Source organism: Geotrypetes seraphini, chromosome 2 (genome assembly GCF_902459505.1).
Source record: "Geotrypetes seraphini chromosome 2, aGeoSer1.1, whole genome shotgun sequence".
NCBI lineage: Eukaryota > Metazoa > Chordata > Amphibia > Gymnophiona > Dermophiidae > Geotrypetes > Geotrypetes seraphini.
This window is the reverse complement of record NC_047085.1, coordinates 363,078,770-363,103,650: the sequence shown is the minus strand read 5'-3', so window position 1 is coordinate 363,103,650 and position 24,881 is coordinate 363,078,770. Positions and strand designations below refer to the sequence as shown.

The window sequence follows — 24,881 nt, the reverse complement described above, 5'->3', positions numbered from 1 at the left end:
TTCTGCATCTCTTATGGCAATGCTGCTGTATATTATACAAACTCACTGAATGTGTTATTTGTAGATTTAAGAAAGTTCTATCTTTTCACATACAGAGGAAGATATTAACATGGGTTAAACTTAAAGTTGGTTATTTTACCCCTAACTAGTGCTGTTTTAACACAGATCCAATTTTATGCAAAGGACCTAGTCACTAATGACCTGGGTTAACAGTAAAATAACCTGTCTTAATACTAGCCCACTTTAATAACTTGCTCCCTTAGGGTTTTAAATATACTTTTAATACTTTTGAAGTAAGTTGATAATAACAAACCTCTTTCTAGGGCAACAGCACTCATAGATATGAAATCCACAATTTAACTCAGTATAAAAAAACTTTCTGAAATTATTTAGAAGTGTTTCTACTGTACATTTGATATACTAGACTACCAACTCTCCAATTTACTGATAATGACCCCAGACTACAAATCATTCAGAAAAGAAATAAAAACCATGCTATTCAAGAAATCCTTGAAGACAAACTAACACTGCAAGACTCGTCCCAATTCTCTGAAGCAACTCACTCTACTCCTCAATTCCTCTGGAAATGGCTAGATAACTCCTTTTGTAATCCGCCTTAAACCGCAAGGTAATGGGGAATAATAATAATAATAATTTTATTCTTGTATACCGCCATACCCAAGGAGTTCTAGGTGGTTCACATCAATTAATTAAGATCCGAGATGACACGCGGATTTACAACATTTTATCAGAGTTTCAAGCAACGAAGAAGGTTAGGTTGGAACATTGTATCAGAGTTTTATCAGAGTTTCAAGCAACGAAGAAGGTTAGGTTGGAAGGTAAGAGTGAGAGAGAGAGACCAAATAAGGGGCGGGGGGAAGGGGAAGAGCAGTAGGAGGGGGGTGGGGGCGGGTGTCGGTTTATTGCGGGAGAAAGGGGGTTAAGGGTCCTGTGCGCGGAATAGGTGAGTTTTAAGTAATTTTCTGAAGCCAAGGTAGGTAGGGGCCTCGAGCACCATTTGGGCTAGCCATGGGTTCAGCTTAGTCGCCTGGAAGGCAAAGGTTTTGTTGAGGAATCTTTTGAGATGACATAGTTTTAGGGAGGGGAAGGCGAACAGCTGAATTCTGCGGGATTTCTTATTGGTGCAATTCAGAGTGAAGTGAGGATTGTAATGTAATGTAATGTAATGTAATACAGTGTTTCAAATTTATTGCTCTTGGAGAAAAATGGAAAATCAAAGCTGCACAACTAGGCGAATGTCAAAAATTTAATCAAAACTAACAGAGAAACGGTTTGTTGAAAAAGGTAATTAAAACAGATATCCATTTTTTCACCTTAGCACCTTATTCTCTATCTAAATGTGTAAAACAAGATAAATGTTGGTAGCACCAACTGCCAGCCTAGGGATATTATAGAAAAATTAGTGGTAATTTTCTTTCCTTTAGTTCCAGAGGATCAGTCCAGACTAATGGTTTTTGCCAATCTGCCAGCAAGTAGAACTAGAGAGCACTAATTAATGAGCTGTGCTTTATAGAGCAGTGTACAGCCTAGCTCAGCCATGTTTCCCCCCAAATAAGACAGGGTCTTATATTAATTTGTTTCCCCATGTTTCCCCCCAAATAAGACAGGGTCTTATATTAATTTGTGCTAAAAGCGCACTAGGGCTTATTTTCAGGGAAACATGGTATCTTTCCTTGACATCTGCCGTATTATACCTATCCCTCCCATCCCTTTGTGCACCGGAACACCACTGACCCTCCCACCGTGTTATACCTTTCCCTCCTTCCCATACCTTTGTGCACCAGAACACCACCAACATCACTGATGACATCATCACTGATGTGGCAGAGGGAAGCCCCCGGCGGGGAAGGCCGCAAAGCAGCCTGTTAAGAGTGCTGCTACCAGTTTTAAGGCTTCTGAGGTATGTAAGGCAGTCGGTGCTGTTCTAGTGCACAAAGGAATGGGAGGGAGGGATCTTAACTAGGGCTTATTTGGGGAGTAGGGTTTTTATTAGGACCAACCCTGAAAATCATGCTAGGGCTTATTTTGGGGGTAGGTCTTATTTTTAGGGAAACAGGGTAGCTAAGCAGTGGACAAAGTAACTCATAAGCAAAAAAACTCCTGCCTCTTTAACAATAGCAGCAATTTATGCCCCCTTCAACTGGAATAGTTGTCTTTCTGGTGACGGCAGTAAGAAATGCATCCATCTTAGGTAAGTTAAACTGTTCCAGCTCTGAATAAAGAAGCAAGTAAAGCTTTGACACAGCTTTAGCCACCTTGAGACTAGAAAGCTGCATGGGAATGGGGATGATGGGAATCCCACGGAAGCTGTGGGGTTCCCACGGGGTTTTCCCCTCGGGCTGTGGAGATCCTGTGGGGACCCTTGGGGTTGTGGGGATCCCATGGGGTTGGAGGTACTTCGAGAGGCTCCAATACTTGTGCACTTCCTTTTCCTGCCCTCCAGCCGCATTCGCCTCGCCACCATGCAGTGTGCAGCGCTCCAAGTACGCAGTCAGTAGCTGACCCGGAAGCCTTCCTTCCGATGTCAGAGCTAATGTCAGAGAAAAGGCTTCCTGGTCAGCCACATGCAGTGTGCAGGGACCATGGCCCTACGAAGAAGTGAGGCTAGAAGGCAGGAAGAAGGCGGATGACCTGGATGGCTCCGGTATAGTCTTGAGGGAGGGAGGCACCAAAGTAGTTGGGCCATAAAACATGAGCATGCGCGCTAGACCAAGGAAGGGAGAGAGAGGGGGCATGAACTTGGGATAGAGGAGGGCACGCGTTGGAACATGGGAGGGGAACAAACTTGGGACAAAGGCTGGAAGGAGGGGGGTGCAAATTGGGATACATAAGGAATGAAGGGGAGCATGAACTACGGAAAGAAAAGGGAGAGAGGAAGGGGGCACAAACTTGGGAAATAGGATGGGGGGCAGGAAAGATGCTGAGGTGCGGGTGGAAATAGAAAGGGAGAATTGTTGGGCATGTGTGTGTGAGTGAGAGTGAAAGAGAGATTGTGTACACGGGGAATGGAAGAAAGAGGAGAATTTTTGTGCATAAGGAGGGAGAGGAGTGAGGTACAGATGCACAGGGAGAAATGTTGGATATGGTGGTGGAGAGGGAACAGTGGGACAGATTGAAAGGGATGTAAGAGGGAGGAATTCTGGACATAGTGGTAGAGGGAATGGAGGGAGAGATGTGGCATGGTGCTGGGGAGGGGTGATAGAAGGAGAAATATTGGGCATGGGGTTTGGTGGGCAGGGGTGAAAGATGCTGCACATGATTCGGGGGATGAGAGAGGGAGAAATGTTGGATGTGGCAGTAGAGGGGGTGGGAGAGATGCTCCCTGGATTCCTCTCTCTCTCTTTCCCCACTCCCTTTGCAGCAAGGAAGTGAATGAGAGATAAACAGATGGTGGACAGTGCGAGAGAGAGGGAGACTTGTTGCACATGGGGATGGAGGAGAGAGGAAGAAATGCTGTTCAGGAGTGGGGGAAGGGAAAAAGAGGGAGATTGATCCAGGATAGAAGAGCGTGAAGATAAATTAGAAAAAATGAATAACTGGTTAAACAACAACAAACTGGTCCTGAACATCCAAAAAACAAAAACTATGCTCTTCAATTGGAAAGGAGATATATTTCAAAACATACCTTTCATACTTAATAACACTCCCATAGAATCAGTATCAAAGCTGAAAATCCTTGGCGTAATAATAGATGTAGATCTATCTTTTCATGATCATATTAGTGAAATAGTAAGATCATGTTTTTACAGATTACGGCTCTTACGTTCAATTTCTACTTTCTTGGATGATAAATCACTCAATATTTTAGTTCACTCTCTTATCATCTCTAAACTGGACTACTGTAATTCTCTCCTAATCAACATAACTCAAAAAGAAAATAGACGTCTCCAAATCGTCCAAAATACATCATGCAAATTAATTCATAAAGCAAAGAAATTCGATCATGTTACCCCCTTATTAATCAAATCACATTGGCTTCCCATAACTCATCAAATTACCTTTAAAACTTTATTTTTGGTTTACAAAACGCTGACCTTTAACGAACCCCAATTCATTGCAAAAATGATTGTCCCATACAAATCCTCTCGTCCGTTAAGATCCTCCTCATTGCAATTACTTTCAATCCCTTCGCTAAGAATCATAGGTACAAGACGAAATGATATGTTTTCTGTGAAAGCCCCTACATTATGGAATTCCCTTCCAAACTATATTAAAAGCGAAACAGACCTTGTCACATTTAAGAAAATTTTAAAAACATATCTATTTCAAGATGCATACGACTCATAGAACATAACTTTTCAAGTTTTCACATTCTTATTAGATTTTCTTAACCCATTATTACCTAATATGCTTTCCTTTTGATGTTAATTTCTATTGTAAAACAACATTGTAACTTTTTCCCTTTTTTCCCAACCCCTCGTGTCAGTCCAATATTGTCTGTCTTTTAATTGACTTTTGTTATCTAAATGTATTACCACAATCTGATGGTTTTTATATTGTACATCGCTTAGATATTATTATAAGCGATTTATCAAATAAAGATTAAACTTGAAACTTGAAACTTGAAGATGCTGTACAATGGGAGAAAGGGAAGAGAGAGGGAGAAATGCTGGACCATAGTAGGAGGAACCAATAGACAGCAACAGAAGAATTTGCAGAAGACGGGAAAGTGGAAAAAAGAGAAACTGGGACTAACTTGATGGAAAAATAAATCTCCAGACAACAAAGGTTAAAAAGGAATTTATTGACTGAAATATGTTAGCTTTGGGAAATGTATATAGCAGATGTCTGTATTGTGTTCAAAAGCAAAGGAAATGCATTTCTGGTTTTATTTCTCCAGTGCTATAGTACTTGCTGGCCATTTTTGTGGTTGGTGGGGATCCCCAAGTACCGCCAGTTGAGGACCTCCTCCAAAGATGGCAAGAACTCCTCTACCAAGTGCAGCAGTCGCTGGCAGCATCCCTGAGCCACTGAGAAGCCGCCATCTGTGATTCAGTGACACTACTGCTGCCTGCCAAGCTTGGCAAAAGTGACCCTCGGCCACCTTCAGAGGAAGTCCTCAACTGACACAGCTTGGGAGTCTTCATCAGCTTGAGTATTTGTATTTTATATTTACATTAGAGGCTCTGGCAGAGACCCGTTTAGAAAGAATGTATTCTTTCCAATTAATATTTCCAAATTAATAAAGTGTCTTTGCTTATTTGTAAATGGGTCTTCTACCAGAGTTTTTAAATCAGTAGCATAATTAAATGAAATAACTACTTCTGAAGTTTATAGGGATGGGCGGAGATAGATTTGATTCCTTGCAGGGATGAGTTTGGTTTCCAGCAAGGACGGGTTTGATTCCAGCGGGGATGGACTTGATTTCTGTCCCTGCTCAACTCTGTACTTGAGACTGGAATCTGCAATTTCTCACTGAGCTACAATAAGCTCTTGCATTGCCTCAAAAATATAACTAATGCAAAAAGGGCAATCTATGCAGTGGACAAAGGCTCAGCAATTGCCAGAATTACCAATGACGCGACTGAGACAGAATTCAAGATGGCCACAGCAGTGTCACAATCCACAGCAGTCACAGTGAGCCCACCAAAACTCTGCTAGGATTCCAACTCTCATGCACAATACTAGAGCCCACAGAGAGAACTAACAGCAGCTGAATTTGGCTGTCTGAATGCTTAATACAAACAGTGCATTGCCTCGATATTGAAACCTGACTCCCACAACAGGAATAGTAATATAAAAGTTCAGCCTTAATAAAAAGGAGCAGTACTCACAATTGCTTTTTAGAACCTGCCAGTCTGTTTAGTTCCAAGGCATTGAAGACCTAAACTTACCCCAAAACTTTAGAAAAATCTATTAGAAAGCTGAAAAATATATATATAGATATATATATATATAGATATATATATAAACATAAACATAACTTAAATCTTTATTTATATACCGCTTTAGCCTCTTGGTTCAAAGCGGTTTACAGAATGAAAAAACAGGGAGAAAACAGCAAATTACAACATTTAAGGAATAATATAAGTTTTGCAATCACATATAACAATTAGCGGGAATACAGCAGAGATATGTGAGGGGTGAAATAATGAGAAGGGGTAGTCTAGACTTAGATTAACAATGTGAATGGTGTTTAATTTAAACTAGGTCGTCCTGTTTGGGGAAGAGGAATGTTTTTAGGAGCTTCCTGAAATACATGTAAGATGTTGAAGATCGGAATAGTTGACTCCATTCCAAATTTTTGGAAGCTGCTTGGTAGGGTAAAAGTTTATTGATGAATCTCTTGTGGGTGAAACCTTTAATTGAAGGGAAGGCAAAAAATGACTGAGGTCAAGTGGATCGTCCAAGTCTGGAGAATGAGAATTGGTTGGTAAGATAATTGGGAAGTAAACCGTTTAGAGATTTATATAGGAGACAACCAAATTTAAGAAGTATTCGGTTTTCAATTTTCAGTCAGTGGAGTTTGTTATAGAAAGGTGTTGTGCGATCTAATTTTTTCAGTTTAAATATTAGCCTAACAGTGGTGTTTTGAATGATGCTTAGTTTCTGGAAATGCTTACATAGTCCCGCTAAGTACATGATGTTGCAATAGTCTAAGATACTAAGGAGTGATTGGACTAGGAGAATGAAAGGCGCTTAGTTGAATAATTTCCTGATAGATCTGAGTCTCCAAAGAGTGTAAAATCCTTTGAATGTAACATGGTTGATTTGAGCAGACATGGACAATTGTCTATCTAAGTGCACACCCAGGATTTTGATAGTAGGTGATATAGGAAAGCTGGTTCCCCTTAAGGTTATAGTGTGTATTGGAGAGTTAAGAGGCTATCACTAGAAAGAATTTTGTTTTCTCAGTATTTAGCTTTAGTTTAAAACAAGATATCCAATTTTATGTAGTAGTGAGGATGGTGTCTAGTCTGAGAATTTCGGCTGTTGTCAGACTAGTGACAGGAAAGATGATTGTGATGTCATCGGCATAGCTGTAATGTGAGACATTTAGGTTATTGAAATGGTCTCCTAAAGAAGCAAGGTAGACGTTGAAGAGTAAAGGTGAAAACGGGGAGCCTTGAGAGACACCACAGTCACTGTTCAATGTTGAAGATAGATTGTCCCCAGTCTTGACTTGATAAAGTGTCCCCAATCTTTACTTGATAACTTCGTGATTTCAGGAAGCTTTTGAACCAATTTAGTACTTTTACAGATAGACCGAAGGCATCTAGGCATAAAAGCAATAGATCGTGGTCCACAAGTGTTGCTGAGGTCAAATTGGAGAACAAGGGCATTTTGACTCTTTTTAAGTATCTTATATAGGTCGTTGATTAGTGATACAATAATGATTGCCTAAAGCCTGATTGAGAGGTGTGAAGTAGTTGAAAGTGATGAAAGTGGTTCATGAGTTGAGTTTGCAGTACACCTTCCATAAGTTTAATGAAAAGAGGGATTAAAGCAACTGGTCTGTAATTATTGGGCTGAGAAATGATCTTTTAAAAATCTTTAACAATGGGATAAATGATAATATATCCTCTATTTGCAGTAAATATTCCTTTAATTAGCATGTCAGATAGCCAGAGGTAAAGATCTGTCATGAACTTATAAGATAGATAGATTGATTGATTGATTTTTTTTAAAGAGGTAGGAGAAAACATTTGGGGAATAAAACATCAACAGAGGGGTGATATTGGGAGAGAAGAGAGGGACATGGAACCACCAGGCTTACACTTTAAACTTAGTATCTCAACCCCAGACTCAACTGAAACTTTAGAAAAGGCTAGGAGACCACCAAGAAATAGTCATAGCATCTGCCTGCTAGATGATAAAGAATGCTGGATGAGCCAAGCTGTACACTACTCTATAAAGCACAGCTTATTAGTGATCTCTTTCTCAATCTACTAATAAATGGGCATATCCCATTAGTCTGGACTGATTCTTTTGTGACAATATGGAATCCAAATTTAGGTTTAGGCTCTTAATTTCAAGATAGTAAGGCTTCGTAAATGCTGCAAAAGTAATATGGATGGGTGGGTGGATGGGTGTATAAAATGTCTAAACTCGGGGCTATTTTTATGGAAATAGTAGGTATCTTATAAAAAAAGCAGCATAACAAGTTCTACAGTGTCTATATTTTACTTTACAGGCACAACAGATCACTAAAGCCTTTGCTTTGTAAGTGAAATCATGAAAACCCAGAAATTATGGTGAAATATGTAGCCATATGACATGTCTTTTTATGATGATATATTTTTTATGATATTAAGTTTTGTTGTTTATGACATTAAATTTTGTTATACACTTATAATTTGATTGGCAAATTCATGACCATCGTTTCATTTTATTTTTCTATGTTTGTGTAATTTGTACGTATATACATATGGAGGGGCATAATCAAAAAATAAGTCTAACTCCATTTTGGGCCTAAGTCGCTAGTCACCCAGTTAGATATGTTAAAAATCCATTCTCGAAAAATACGTCCAAAATATTTCTTTTTTTGAGAATCATCTACTTCTACATCCAGCCGTTTGATCATTCAACCTCTAAGTCATCTATCTTTATACCCCATTATTGGCCAAAATTTGTCAAAGTCAAAAACGCATAGAACAAGACCTTTTGGACGTGGGCAAGGTCAGCAAAGTAATGGACTAGACACCCAGACATGGCAACAGAGAAGTGGGGCAACTTACAAGGCACTGCTGTGACCTTTACAAAAAGGGTGCCGCATAAACATCGCACACAACTCTCATAGATCATGGTGAGCCTCCCAAAACACCACCAAAACCTACTAGACCCACATGTGTACCACCCCAATAGTCCTTATGGCTGCAGGTGACACCTATATGGCAGTAGAATAGGGTTTTGGGAGGTTTTAGGGGGTGCATATGTTTCACCATGAATGCAGTGGTTAGAATGGCTTATGGGCCTGGGTCTTCATCTCTATGGTTCACTAACCCACCCCCAAGACTACTTAAGCCACCTCTGTGCCAGGTGTTGATGTTCTGGAGGTAGGTATGTACATTTTTATTCTGATTTTTATGGTATGGGGGTCAGTGATCACTGGGGGAGTCTGTATCTTGTGTGGGGGGGGTCTGTACTTTGTGTCTGAAGTGGTTATCTGGTCACTTTGGATACCTTCTGGGCATTAAGACCTTCTTTTGAATGCCTAAGTCACCACGTACAAGCTCTAGGCAGTCTCGTTAAACTTTCGGTTATACTTGCAGTACAAATAAGTCTAGGTCAGTCCACGTCCCACCCTCACCACTCCTCCTAAAATGCCCCTTTTTACTCTGGGCGTACAGCACCAGAGAAAAGGCCTAAGCTGCTTTTAGATACGTCTAAAACCCATTTCAATTATTGACACTTGGACTTGTCTTTTTGATCGTCCAAGTGTCGATTTAGGCAGGATTTTAGACGTATTTCAGTTTCGATTATGAGCCCCATATTCTTTTACATATTTCTTAGATTACAAGCTCACTCCTGAGGAAGGCTTTCAATTGGAAGCCGAAACATGGGCCATGTTGCGTTCAACAATAAAAAAAGGACTTTATATTATGCTTGCATTCATACTTGCGATATGTTTTAACAGATGATTACTTTTAATAAACCTTAACTGTTCCCAAGGCTGATGTGTACCGTCCCTTCCCCACTTGTTTCTCTGTTTTGGTTGACTTTATGTGGGGTTGCTTTTTCCTTTCTCTTGTGAAATATGTAGACAGAAATAGAATACTGCCTCATGCTTTAGCTGCCTAAAGGAGGCATATAGATACCGTGAACAGATCCATCACCTTAAAGACATTACTTTTTCTACTCACCGTTCTGAATGTCTCTAGCTCTTGCTGAAAGTCCTGAAGTTGATTCTCATTCTGGGACTGCATTGCTTTTTTCTGTAATTCTAATTCCTCCAAGGCTAGTGAACTTTGCTGCTCTTTTTCCTGTATGATTTTTAAACGTTCAGCTCTAGCCCTCTCCTAATAAAAGGAATATTGAATAAAAGTCAAGGTAAGATTGCAATGCTTTGAACAAAAGTATTGCTACATAATTAAAATTTTAAGTTTTTGCGATGACAAGGAACTAAAAAGAGCAGTAATGTTATATTGAAACAGAACAAGCCAGCACTAGGAGGTACTACTACTACTATTTATCATTTCCATATGCTAAAAGGCATGCGCAGCACTGTACATTTAACTTTCAATAGACAGTCCCTGCTCAGAAGAGCTTTCAATCTAATTTGGACATCTCAGGGTTGGGGAGATTCTGTTACAAGGAATGATACAATGGGTATAGGTATGTGACAGGAAGGAGAACAGTGAGATTGAGGCAGAAGAAGGGGTTAATATTTACAAGATAGTGAGAGTAAGAATCCAACACTCCCTCCATGCCCATCTGGGCGAGGCATGTGTGAGAAAAGATAACCTCTATGACACAAGGTGGCAGCTGAAGCAGAGTTTTCAGGGCAGATCCAGGTTTCAGTTAGTGATAGCAGGTGGAACTTTTTAGAGATAAAGAGGTCATGGATGAAGGCAAGTTTGTTGGAGATGGAGCCGGCATTCCATAGGGCTCATGAGAAGGGCAGGCAGGAATGCGGGAGGAGAGGAACAGAAATAAGATTGGTTAGATTGCTGTATGATCTCCATGAGGGATGATTGGGAGGACCAGGATTAGAATTGATGTCCCCAGTAGAGAGCAAGAGGAGAAAGAGAATACGAGTGAGTGTGGGAGAGGAATGGGGGCTATGCCGTGGTCGAGAGGCATATAGTTTGAGTTGGGTGAGGTGAGAAGAATAGCAGCTTTTCCAAACAGTGAGCTAGATTTTGGTGCCAAACAGGACCAAGATTTGTGCAATGACTAGGTGATAAAGGAAGGAGCATGGGGCTTAATGAGGGAAATCTCCCCTAGCAGGTGCAAATGAAATGTCAGTTTTATAATCTGTTCTCTTACTAGTATAAATTGTTGCAATACAAAAAACTCTGGGTGAGGAAGGATAGCAATAAAAAGAGAAGCTCTGATGCTTTAGAAGTGCTTTTTTTTATGAAAGCTGATGCTTACAAGTGCTACCTTCAACCGTTCCTGAAACTCCTCCTCTTGATTCTGGAGTCTGTGTTTAAGCTCCTGCTCTTTATAACTCAAGGCATTGGCATGTTTTTTCTCCAGCTCTGCTATATATTCTTCAGAAGATTTCTGCTGGCCAAACAAAAAAAGGAAAATATTTTCCAAATATTTACACTGCAGCATATTTCCACTTTAATGGGCTGGGATTTATTTAGATGCCAAAACAGAAGACCAAAATCCTCCACAGACTAAGAAGCACCAAAAAACAACAGTGGTGGAGACAAGAAGTCAGGATGGCTAAATTGCTGGTAAAATTAATTTACTTAAATGGATGAGACTATTATATAATAAACAGATAACTCGATATGATTCACGTTTTCACAAGTTTGACCACGCTTTCACACATTTTTTTAGGCATTGTTGTCACATTTTTTTCAATTCATTCAAGTGCTTTTTCAGTTTACTTTCATTTTGGGTACATTTGCAACTTGATTACCATATACTCGAATATAAGTCGATCTGAATTTAAGTTGAGACCCCCATTTTTCCCCCCAAAAGGAGGAAAAATGGCTGACTCGAATATAAGAAAGGGGCTTAATATTCAAGTACCTTGCCCTGCCAGGATCTGCACTCAGTGTCCCCTCCCTGACAGGTTCTGCACCCAACCCCCTTCCCTCCCTGCTCTGCAATGCTCTGAACCCAGTCCCCTTCCCTAACAGGTTCTGCACCCAGCACCCTCCCCTCCCTGCCCTGCTCTGAAACCAGTCCCCTTCCCTACCAGGCTCTGCACCCAGCACCCTTCACTTCCTGCCCTACCAGGCTATGCAGCCAGCCCCCTCCCTACCAGCCTCTGAACCCTGCCCCCCATCATTCCCTGCCAGGCTCTACACCCTGTCTCACCTTCCTCCCCTGTACCCTCTTCCCCCTCTGGTGGTAGGCCGGGACAGGAGGGATCCTTTTCGTCTCCCATCCCAGCCAACTTTAACAATATTTTTTATCCCCGTGTACCTTTTTATGCATCCCTGGTGGTCCAGTGGTGTAGGGGCAGGAGCGAGCTTTCCGCACTCCTGCCCCACGCTGAGCCCCTCCCTCAGATCTCACAGCCAGCTGGCACACAGGAGCGAGCTTTTCGAGCTCCTGCCCATCTCTGCACCACTCCCTGAATGGCTGCTACCAGTTCTCGTGAGTCCCACTATTGTGAAGAGCTATGGTTAGAGATTAAACCAAGGAAGTGTGGAAATAATGGAGTTAGCACTGTCCCCATTCCTCACAAAAATTAAAAATATTATTCTCCCAATTAACATTTCACAGGAGGTAGACATGGTGGGGCACTGGGCTATGTAAGCCTAAAGAAGCAGCACAGCAGCTGCAATAGGAAGAGTGACAGGAGAACATTGGCAGTATTGGGGATGGAGAGAAGAGATATGCTGTCTCACAAAGTCTGTGTGTTTCCTGGTTTGGCTGCCTAGTTTTTTTTTCTTGCTTAATCGCTGGATCCTTGCTCCCCTCTTTGCTCTTGATAAAACTCTGCAAACACCTCCAAGGTCTCAACTCGGCTCCTTGAGCTGGATGCCTTCACCTTGGCCACTGGAGCAATATTCTGCAGGCTGCCCAGAACATAGCGACTTAGTATGAGAGTGTGCTCCTATGCCCTGGGCTGCAAGAACATGTTCTACCACTCAGCATTTTAATCTTTAAAGTTTCAAACTGTGATCCTTGCTGGGCTTCCAGAGTTCAGGGTGAGAATGTGGCAAACAATTTGAAATGGACTCTGCAGGCCTTGAAATGGACTCTGCATGCCTTGAATCTGTGAGTGCCAGGGGAAGTGCTGCAGAACTGCAAAGGAGGATGGGGAGCCAGTCCCAGAAAACAGGAATGTGCTTAGAGCTAGGAAGAGCAGGGGAATAATCCAAGCCTGTGATCAACAGGGAGTCACACATTGAAGATGAGTTAAATCTACAAACATCTGAAAGTGTTACCTGTAGAGGAGAGTGAGAAGTGGGAATCAGTAAAGGGATGGGTGAGCCAACCTGCATTGAACAGCAGCTGGCCAGGTAAAAGTGCATTGGGGCTTGCTAGGGAGTGGAGGATGAAGAGAACTCGCAGCAGCCAATTAGCTAGAAGTTCTGCATGGGCAGGAACGAAGGAAGGTCGCTTTTGCCATGATACATTGTTGGACCACCAGGGATACTAAAGGTACACAGAGGAGGCGGGAGGGAGATAAAAATTCTTAAAATCGTCTGGACAGGAGGCAAGAGGGATCCCTCCTGTCCCAGCCACTACTGGACCACCAGGTCTCACGGCATGCCCAACAGAGGCCTGCAAACAAGTTCAGGAGGGAAGCAGGTCAGCGCTGACCCGAATATAAACAGAGACCCCCATTTTTGGGCCATTTTTTTGGCCAAAAAATCTTGGTTTATATTCGAGTATATGCGGTAGATTCATGATTAAACATGCCCATTTAAAGATCTCTTTGTTCAGTCTTATGTTCATTTATTAATCCCTTCTATTAAGGATCTGAAGTTTGTTACAACTAGAGATCATACTAGTTAAATGGTCAGATTTTATTTGAATAATACATGAAAATATAAGGATAGTGAATTACATACTCATCACCTGCATAACTTTCTTTGAAGATAGGACTCTTTGCCAAATTATCTCAACATTTCAAGAACAATCGCATTCTTTAAGAGGACAAAACATACAAAACAAAACATCTGAACACAGTGAATTGAAATTCACTGATAATTTTTACACACTTTATATATTTTCAAGAAATACTGAGGTTGCATTATTCAATGCTACAATTAATATATGTCTAAAGCAGGGGTAGGGAACTCCGGTCCTCAAGAGCCGTATTCCAGTTGGGTTTTCAGGATTTCCCCAATGAATATGCATGAGATCTATTTGCATGCACTGCTTTCAATGCATATTCATTGGGGAAATCCTGAAAACCCGACTGGAATACGGCTCTCGAGGATAAAGGGTAAAGCATAATATACCACCTTTTTCTACCTGTGGCAAAGGAGGGTCACACGGAGCAGCAGTGGGAAATTAACCCAATTCCCCAGATTCTCAGCCCACTGCATTAACCATTACAGAGACAAAGAACAAGTATTGTAAGCCTTGCCCTTTAAGGGCACCCTGTAGATTCAGCTCCATCAGTATTGCAATATCAATGTAATAATAACTGCTTCTCCCCTCTAATTCTAAAAGAACATTGAACACTTCCCTGCTAAATTTCACCATTTCTGTTCAATCTTTTTTTTTTGTAGGAAAGAAAATCAGCAGCTATGGCAATTTCTTCTTTCCCTACCAAACCAGTACAGAACCCGTGGGATAGAAACATGATGGCAGATAATGGCCCATCTAGTCTGCCCATTCACAGTAACCATTATCTCTTTCTCTCTCTGAGAGATCCCACATGCCTATCCCAGGCTCTCTTGAATTCAGACACAGTCTCTGTCTCCACCACCTCTTCTGAGAGACTGCTCCATGCATCTACCACCCTTTCTTTAAAAAAGTATTTCCTTAGGTTATTCCGGAGCCTATCACCTCTTAACTTCATCCTATACCCACTCATTGCAGAGTTTCCTTTCAAATGAAAGAAAATCAACTCATGCGCATTTGCATTACATAGGTATTTAAACATCTCTATCATATCTCCCCTCTCCCGCTTTTCCTCCAAAGTATACAGATTGAGATCTTTAAGTCTGTCCCCATACGCCTTATGATAAAGACTACATACCATTTTAGTAGCCTTCCACTGGACCAAATCCATCCTTTTTATATCTTTTTGAAGGTGCAGCCTCCAGAATTGTACACAATATTCTAAATGAGGTCTCACCAAAGTCTTATACAGGGGCATCAATACCTCCTTTTTCATACTGGCCATACCTCTCCCTATGGGTGAGACTGATCAACTGTGGCCCTGAGTACTTTGGTATCACAGATCATATCATCCCTTGCAGCTACATCAAGTCTGTAGTGCTTTAATCAAAGGTATACACATCCCTGCACTACAAATTATTTTCTGGGGATATTACATGTAACTCAGCACAAAAAGTCACAATATCGATACGTTCTGGATTAACTGTAGTCGTTTTAGTTATTTCTGAGTAATGGCTTTATATAATGAATTGCAGTAATCCAGTTTAGAGATAATGAGAGAATGGATGAGGATTTTATGGGTGGCCAGTTCAAGAACCTTTGCAATAGATCTAATCATGTGAAGTTTGAGGAAATAGTTCCTTACCACAGCACTTATTTGTTCACAATAGGAAAGTTTTTGATCAATTCCGGAACTTGGCTGCAAGACAGTATGGCTGGGTGATTTTACTGGTCCTCCCTCATCAGCACAATTCAGCTAATTTGAAAGCACAAATGATCAAATTTAAACTCCAAAAGGGAAAATCTGATTTGTGAAATCTTCTGCAGCTGATATGGCATCAGGAAGACAGTCTAAATTGGAAACAGCATTTGCTGCAGGAGCCTCAGCTAAAAGGGCTAAACAAGATCCACCCACTCCTTTAAAGGTGCCATTACCTAAGGACACATCAGAATTGTTGGAAAAAGTTATATCTAAGCTGAAAGCTATAAGTGAGACATAGCAGGTTAATACCACTGAACTAAAGATTCCAGAAGACTGGAAGGTGGCGAATGTTACGCCAATCTTCAAGAAAGGTTCGAGGGGAGATATGGGAAACTACAGACCGGTGAGTCTGACCCCGGTACCAGGAAAGATGGTAGAGGTGCTGATAAAGGACCGCATCATTGATCACCTTGTCGGACATGGGCTGCACGGGTTTAGCAAAGGCAGATTGTGTTTGACGAACTTGCTGCACTTCTTCGAGGGAGTAAACAGGTAGATAGACAAGGGCGACCAGGTCGACATTATATATCTGGATTTTCAGAAGGTATTCAACAAAGTTCCACATGAACGACTACTTCATAAAATTGCGAGCCATGGAATCAAGGGTGAAATACTCACGTGGATTAAAAACTTGCTGGAGCATAGGAAACAGAGAATGGAAGTAAATGAACAATACTCGGACTGGAGGAGCATCACCAGTGGGGTGCCGAAGGGTTCGGTGCTTGGACCCGTGCTCTTCAACATCTTTATAAACAATCTGAACAGTGGTACGATGAGTGAGGTGATTAAATTTGCGACTGGAACTCTGGAACTGGATCGAATGGAACTCTTGAGCAAGTAAAGTTATTCAGAGTAGTGAAGACACAGGGGGATTGTGATGATCTGCAACATGACATAATCAGGCTCGAGGAATGGGCATCAACATGGCAGATGAGGTTCAACGTGGATAAGTGTAAAGTGATGCATGTAGGTAGCAAAAATCTCATGCACAAATACAGGATGTCCGGGGCGGTACTTGGAGAGACCTCCCAGGAAAGAGACTTGGGAGTTCTGATCGACAAGTTGATGAAGCCGTCCACGCAATGTGCGGCAGCGGCGAAAAGTGTGAACAGAATGCTAGGAATGATAAAGAAGAGGATCACGAACAGATTGGAGAAGGTTATCATGCCGCTGTACCGGGCTATGGTATGCCCTCACCTGGAGTACTGGTCACCGTACATGAAGAAGGACACAGTATTATTCGAAAGGGTCCAGAGAAGAGCGACTAAGATGGTTAAAGGGCTGGAGGAGTTGCCATACAGCGAAAGATTAGAGAAACTGGGCCTCTTCTCCCTTGAACAGAGGAAATCGAAACATTCAAGGTACTAAAGGGAATAGACTTGGTAGATAAGGACAGGTTGTTCACCCTCTCCAAGGTAGGAAGAACGAGAGGGCACGCTCTAAAATTGAAAGGGGATGGATTACATACAAACATAAGGAAGTTCTTCTTCACCCAGAGAGTGGTAGAAAACTGGAATGCTTTTCCGGAATCTGTAATAGGGGAGAACACCCTCTAGGGATTCAAGACAAAATTAGACAAGTTCCTGCTGAACCGGAATGTACGCAGGTAGGGCTAGTCTCAGTTAGGGCACTGGTCTTTGACCAGAGGGCTGCCGCGTGAGCGGACTGCTGGGCACGATGGACCACTGGTCTGACCCAGAAGCAGCAATTCTTATGTTATATTCTTAAAATCTTAGCCAGAAGTTACAGATAAGTGATGATAAAACTGTACAGTTGGAACACCAGCTATCAGTTATGGAAGGCAGTTTGAATAAGCTTCAATCTGAACATAAAGCAGTGAATCGCCTGACTAAAGAATTGGAGGAGGCCTAACAACAGAAGTCAGAGGAATAATATTAGATTACTAGGGCTCCTAGAAGGGGTAGAGGGATCAGATGCTATTTCTTTTCTTGAGGATTTATTGCCTAAGATGCTCTCTTTCAACCTGAAATACCCTCTGGAAATAGAAAGAGCATATCGAATTCTATCAAGAGCCTCCAACAGTCAAATTAGACCCAGGCCTATGATATTTAGGGTACTGCGTTTTAAACAAGCTTTGGATATTTTGTCTACAGCTAAGCAAATGAGGTTGTTGAAGTGGCAAGAGGCGAAAATCCATCTCCTGCCTGACTTTGCCATAGTCACAGCTAACTTAAGAAAGCAGTTCCTGCTTCTCAGACCTCAGCTGAGACAAATGGGAGCAAAATATGGGCTTTTATATCCGGCAGTAATGAAAATCACATTTAATAATAAAACCAGTCATTACGAGGACCCTACTAAGTTACAGGACTTTATTAATCAGCACTTAGACCCGATGACATATAAGGTGATATTAAAGGAAGATCCTGCTATTACTCTTTATTTTCACTTGGATTTTTATTTCAACTTGAATTTTTTTGTTTTTCATATAGCCTGGACAAGTAAGTGTTCCTTATTAATAAAATAAAATTTTGGTGAGAGTCAATGGAGAAGGAGATATAAATTGAAGGGGAGGTTCTTTACTTTATTACTGTTATTCGTTGGATAAAATGGCACTGGAAAGGTTAAAGAAATTGTTTGCGATAGCGTGAAAGTAACTGTGAGGATTTCCTGTTTGGCCACGAGGTGCTGCAGTGGTGTTCGGCTTCACAGTGTTCAAAATGAAGCAGTAGAACTGGTAGAACTCTGAACGGAACATGGGCATTGTAAGAGGAGGGAAGCTATCAGCCGCCGAACCAATAGAGTTAAAAAAAAAACCCAAACAAACACCAGCAGAATCGGTAGGCAATAGGATAACTAACATCCTCAGGCTGGATCGACTGGAACTCTTGAGCAAGTAAAGTAGCCGCCCGTTGTGCCATTTCCTCCCCTCCCCCCAGGGTCCCGACTCAATACTGCAAGGAGAAGGAAGCCACTTATCGCCAAACATATCAAGAGAGCACAGCAGACTCAGCAGGCTAATGGAGTCGATCTTAGCCTCCTGCAAACAGATACCATTTCTGGGCCGGCCCCCCCCCCCCAAACTATCACTTCAAGGAGCCGTTGCTGGAATCCTAATTAAGCAATTTTCTTCATTAATCTTGCTACGATGGGACCATCTTTTATTCCCAGTCATTCTCAAGAAGAGTTCAACAAGTAAATCTGGTTCCTTGTTCTGGTAACGGAGCACCTCCCATCCGCATGGCGAGGCAGCCCTGTTCGGCATGAGAAAGGAAACATTTCCGTGATGCGCCACAGGCCGGCGTTCTGGAAGAGGCCCGGGATTTCTACGCTCCCAGCTCATCTGGCTGCAAAAGACAAGATCTCTGTGACTGCTCACAACAGCACTAATCTACCTAAAAATAAAGAGCCAAGGCCAAACATGAAGAAAAGCTAAGATGTGGCGTGACTTTGATCAATGTATGGAGTGTAAAAGCAGTGTTTTATTAAACAGCAGAAACAGAATTCTATAAAGACAAGCGATACAAGAAGATGGAGAACGACTTGTTGGAACCCAAGCACGGTAGAGCTTTGGATTCTTGCCCAGAAATAGCTAAGAAAAAAAAAATTAAAAAATTAAAATTAAATCAGGTTGGGCAGACTGGATGGACCATTCGGGTCTTTATCTGCTTTCATCTACTATGTATGTTACTATGTTCTGCAAATTACTCTTGTAAACTGAGTTCTTTATTCTTTACAGATTCAGAGAAATATCTTGATTTGTTCATTACAATTGTTAGTCAGGCTTTTGTATTTAGTTCTTTTATAAAATATTATTTCCCACTAATATAAATATTTTAACTTGTTTTTCTTAATATTATTGATTTTTGCATTGGTAATTTACAAATTTAGAAGTAATTCTTAGGGAAAATTTTAGAATAATTTACCCAATTTAGTTGGAAAAAGTGACTTATGCTTGGTGACTGGGACTATTTTAGAGGTCTATCCTGTGGTAAGGTCTGCTTTTTGATTAGTGAAGGGAGGATTACTAATGGCATGATTTTAACATGAGAACTTGTTAACTCTAGCTTCAATTCTTATTGCCAGGGCCTTGTGATACAATCTACCCTTTATGAGTTGTCTTTTATTAAAAGGATCTATAGTTCTTAGAACTCAATGATTTTGTTTTTATTTTATTCATTTATTATTAGTAGTACTACTGTATGATTAATAATGGTCAGTTTTGAAAGTCCTTCATATTGGCTTATTGTGTTAAAGTTTATATCTGGTTTCATAATTAATTATCTGACAATGATAGTAAATTATATGTTTTTACAATGGTCTTGCTATTCCATAGAGGGAATCTTGATCTCTATGGACTCCTTTTACTAAGGTGTGCTAGGGCATTAACGCATGGAATAGTGTGCGCTGAATTGCCACGCGCGCTAGACCTTAATACCAGCATTGAGCTGGCGTTAGTTCTAGCCACGTAGCGCACGGTGTAGCGAGCAGTAATATCCTGCATGCGCTAAAAACACTAGCGCACTTTAGTAAAAGGAGCTCTATGATTTTGATTATATTTTGGGTAATTAGACTGATAAGCAGTGAGGTTTGGGTTTAATTCATCATAAGGAATTATATAAATTAACTTCAACTCTAGATTTTTTTGTTTATTTTATTAGTTCTATGGATTTTAAATTTTATTTTATTAAATTTGGTGTATGCTTATGAGTTTAATAATGTTTAAGGTTAAGAAAGCCATTGTAATGGTATCAATTATTCATTATAGCTTTCATTTGATGGTATCTAATAGTAGATTCTTTATGGGTGTTTAATATGATTTATAATTGATCATTTTATCATTGGATAATTTCTGGGTTCATGGTTGTTAGTTAATAGAATGTCATGAATTTTTGCTAACTTCATGCAGATATTCATGTCCTAGAATGTACTATCTGTCTTGTTCTTTAAAATGAAATACTCAATGATAAGTGGTAATGCATACTGTTTATTAATTACTTAAGATGAATTAATATTGTATGGTAATTTTAAGTTATTGGGATTTTATATTTGATTTTATTAATATTTAGCAGAGCATGGAGTGTTAATTTGGAATAAATTAGGGTGCTTGGGTGGGGAGATGGTGATTTCCTAGTCTAAATGTTTGCATACAGGTTTTTGTGTAATTAACAGGGATGGGGTAGGGATGTGAATGGGGAGATTTATAATTTGGGGTCCTAGATGTGTGTGGAAAATTTAATTTTAAATTTGGTCAGAGGGATACGTGTGGGCCCTGCGGACTTCCATTATTGCATCTTCACAATAGTAATGTTTTATTCTTTAAGATTTTACAATCAAATAAAATGGCTTTAAAGAGATATTCTTTAAATGTTAATGGACTCAATCATCCCATCAAGAGGAAAAAGGTACTTCATTTTTTAAAACAGCAACAGGCAGACATATATTTCATACAGGAGACCCATCTATCAGCAATCGAGGTGGCCAAATTAGAAGGGGGGTGGATAAAACATTGTATTTTCGCGCCAGCAATAGAGAAAAAAGCAGGTGTGGCAATCCTGATTAATAAGAAAATCTCTGCTACATTTGATAACTTTCGGGCTGACCCAATGGGTAGTTAGCTCTATGTTAATATGACTTCAGGAAAACATACCCTGGTGCTTCTTAATATTTACGCACCTAACTCTAATCAGGCGGATTTCTTTAAAAAAAAACTCCAACAAATAATTATGTCGCTGGCTACGCCTAATTTAATTGTAGCTGGAGACTTCAATGCTGTCATGGATGGATAAACAACCGAGTAGACAATTAAAAATCTTATACATACATGCAGGTTAAAGGATATATAGCGGATTTTTCATTTTAATGCTCAAGAATTTACATTTTGCTCCCAAGTTCATAAATCATTTTCAAAGAATTGATTACTTTTTGTTTCTGATCATTTAATTCAATAGGTTACAAAGGCCAGCATAGACCCGATCCTTTTGTTGGATCATGCTGGAATTTGGATAGAATATCAGTTCACTGGAAAACAGCTCTCGTCTTTCCAAAACTCAAACAATATAACTCAGACTCTTCTTTACCCAAAAACTATCGCCCTATTGCCAACCTACCTTTAATCTCCAAACTTACAGAAAAAATCATTCATTCCCAACTGACAGAATTCTTCAAAAAAAACCATGCTTTACTTCCATGCCAAACAGGCTTTCGCTCTTCACATTCCACAGAACTATCACTACTAGGCCTTATCTCAACTATACAATACTACCATGACCACCAAAAATCCGTTATTCTAATCTCTCTTGACTTGTCCGCAGCCTTTGACACGATTGACCACTCTCTTCTCATTACCAGACTAAAAGACTGTGGTATTACAGGCTCTGCACTTTCTTGGTTTATATCATACTTTCACGAACGTAGCTTTAAAGTCCATGCAAAAAATGAAACTTCTTCGACCATATCACAAACCTTCGGAGTCCCACAAGGCTCAATTCTATCTCCACTTCTATTTAATATTTTTCTATCTCCCCTTCTTACATTAGCACAATCTATAGGATTTACAATCTTTGCCTATGCAGACGATATACAACTTCTTCACCCAATCAATACTACGAACATCTCAGACATAAAAGACATAAACAATAAATTGGACAACATAAATGACTGGCTCTACTTAAACAAACTCTCACTCAATATTGATAAATCCCGTGGGCTCCTACTTCCAATCAAAACATCTGAATCTTTATTGGGAACAATTTCTATTAAATCTATTCCACTTCAAATAGAATCTAAAATAAACCTACTAGGTGTCATCTTTGATAGAGATCTTGCTTTCCATGATCATATTAGTTCAGTCGTAAAAGTCTGCTTTTTTAAACTTCGCATCATTCGATCACTAATTTCTATCCTGGATACCGACTCAATTAACATTCTGATTCATTCCTTAGTAATTTCTCACTTAGATTATTGTAACTCTCTTCTTAATGGCCTCCCCCAAAAAGAACTACGACGTCTACAATTAATACAAAATACTGCAATAAAACTTATTTACAAAAAAGGTAGATTTGACCATGTCACTCCACTTCTAAAAGAGGCTCATTGGCTCCCTATCACCCACCGCATCACCTACAAAATCATCTTACTCTCTTTTAAAATTAAACTCTCTCACCAACCTTCATTTCTTGACAAACTCCTTATACCACAATGTTCCCCTCGCACTTTTAAGATCAACTGACCAAAAACTTCTCTTCATTCCCTCCCTAAAAGACTTCTATTATACCCGTAAAACAACCTTTGCAGTAATTGCCCCTACATTATGGAACTCACTGCCACAATACCTCCGCGACGAACAACAATTAGTCAAATTCAAGACTAACCTAAAGACTTTCTTATTCCGGGACGCATTCCACCATACCTAGATCCTTATTTCTCTTCTTTCTTTTTTCTTTCTCTCTTTTTCTCTTATTTCCTCCTTCTTTCTTTAAGCAAGTATTTGCTATTACAACGTACCCTTACCCCTACGTTCTATCCCCACCCCACTTTTCCCTTTTCATCTAAATTATGTAACTTTTCCCCCTCCGTCCCTATTACCCTCACCTTCTAGTTTGTCTAGTCTTTGTCATTTATGTTCTACTTAATTATTTTTATACACCTTCTACTATTTTTAACCTACCTTTTTAATTTTATTGTTAACCGGCCAGACATTTGTTTGATGGTCGGGATATTAAAAACTAATAAACTTGGAAACTTGGAACTTGGCACTGAAGAAGATTTTAGTAGACCTGTTTGGAGGTTTAATAATGCACTGCTTGCAGACTCAAAATTTCTTGAGGAAATTCAAATAAAAATGAATGGATATTTTCAATTCAACACCTGAGAAGAAATCTCCTTGGAAACACTATGGGATGCTTTCAAGACTACTGTAAGAGGGCAGATTATTTCATATTCGGCACATATTAGGAAACTACTTAAATTAGAATTTTCTAATTTGGAACAAACTATTTTGATTTTAGAGTCACAAATGGAAACAAGATACTTTGAATGCCCTGTTGAAAGCTAAATATAATGAGATTTCTTCACAATTGGCTAGGAAAGATTCTTGTCAGCAAGTTATGTATTATGGAAACTCAAATAAAGCGGGAAGAGTATTAGCTAATTATCTTAAAGCCATTAAGGATGAAAAAGGTAAATTTCATACCCACATTGCGGATGTCTTACGCAGACAACATAACCATACTCCTCCCCTTCGACTCACAAGACCCCACCCCAATAGACAACCTGAAAAAAAACATTAGAAGCAGTGGAAAAATAGATGCTAGACCACAAACTGAAGCTCAACCCGGACAAAACAAAATTTCTATTGCTTGAAAAGGAAAAAACCCCATCTATAACGAATTAGAAATAAATGCCACCAAATATTCCATACAGCCCGTTCTTAAACTCCTCGGAGTTACAATAGACAGATGCTGCACCCTGCAGGTCCAAATCAACAAAACTACTCAAAAAGCATTCTTTACTATGCGCAACCTACGAAAAATAAGAAAATTTTTCGACAAAGATCAATACAGACTTATAGTCCAATCCCTAGTCCTGAGTCTAGTGGACTATTGCAACATCCCCTACCTACCATGCCCCACATACTTAATAAAACAACTACAGACTGTACAGAACACAGCCCTCAGATTGATCTACTCACTTGGAAAATTTGATCACATCACCAACTCCTACCTAGATTCACACTGGCTACCCATACAAGCCCGCATTCAATTCAAACAATACTACCTACTATTCAAAGCACTAAATGAAACTGCACCCACCCACCTAAATAACCGCCTAAATCGGAACCTCTCATCCAGACAAAGGAGAACCCAGTCCCCTTTCTCCTATCCCCCTCTCAAAGGAACTCAGCACAAAAAGATGTACGACCACCTACTAGCAACACAGGCAGCAAAATTGGACCCCCCACATCTCCAACCTGCTCAAAGCAACAACTGACTTCAAAACGTTCCGAAAAGATATCAAACCCTGCTATTCAAAAAATTTATCCAGATAGCCTAACCCCCTTCCCCTCCCCCCTTGCAACTCTCTCCCCTCACCATCTCTACCTGTATTATCCCCCTAAGACTTAACAATGTAACCAGCTTCAACTCTTTAACTACCTCGTAATCTTCCTGCTCCATCTGACGTTTTCCTAATTTCTCTACCTATCTTGTACCCTCTTCTCAAAACTTTATTATGAAACCAGCTCCTAATTGTATAATGTAGCCAGCTTCTTAATTGTAAATTTTTTTTATTTTCCTGAAGCGCCCAGTTATCTTAATTGTAACTTTTTTCCTGGAAATGTCCAGTTATCTTCTGATGTAATCCGCTTAGAACTGCAAGGTACAGGCGGAATAGAAGTCAGTAATGTAATGTAATGTAATTTCTGGTTTTTATAAAGCTTTATATTCTTCTGAGCTATATTCAGATAAAGAAAATGAAGGAAGAGAATTTT

General features: G+C 40.1%; 1 protein-coding gene across 6 annotated transcripts in view; it reads right to left on the bottom strand.

Annotated features, from left to right (window-relative positions):
• The window catches only part of GOLGA4 (golgin A4), a 318,629-nt gene that overhangs the window by 88,497 nt on the left and 205,251 nt on the right, over positions 1-24,881 (bottom strand). For 4 of the 6 annotated variants that reach the window (XM_033930559.1, XM_033930558.1, XM_033930553.1 and 1 more), the window contains exons 13-14: positions 11,059-11,193; positions 9,825-9,980 (exon numbers count right to left, since the gene is read on the bottom strand). In XM_033930559.1, coding sequence (XP_033786450.1) covers positions 9,825-9,980; positions 11,059-11,193 — 291 coding nt within the window. The remainder of the gene's footprint in view (positions 1-9,824; positions 9,981-11,058; positions 11,194-24,881) is intronic. The other 2 variants (XM_033930557.1, XM_033930554.1) reach the window with 2 other exon arrangements.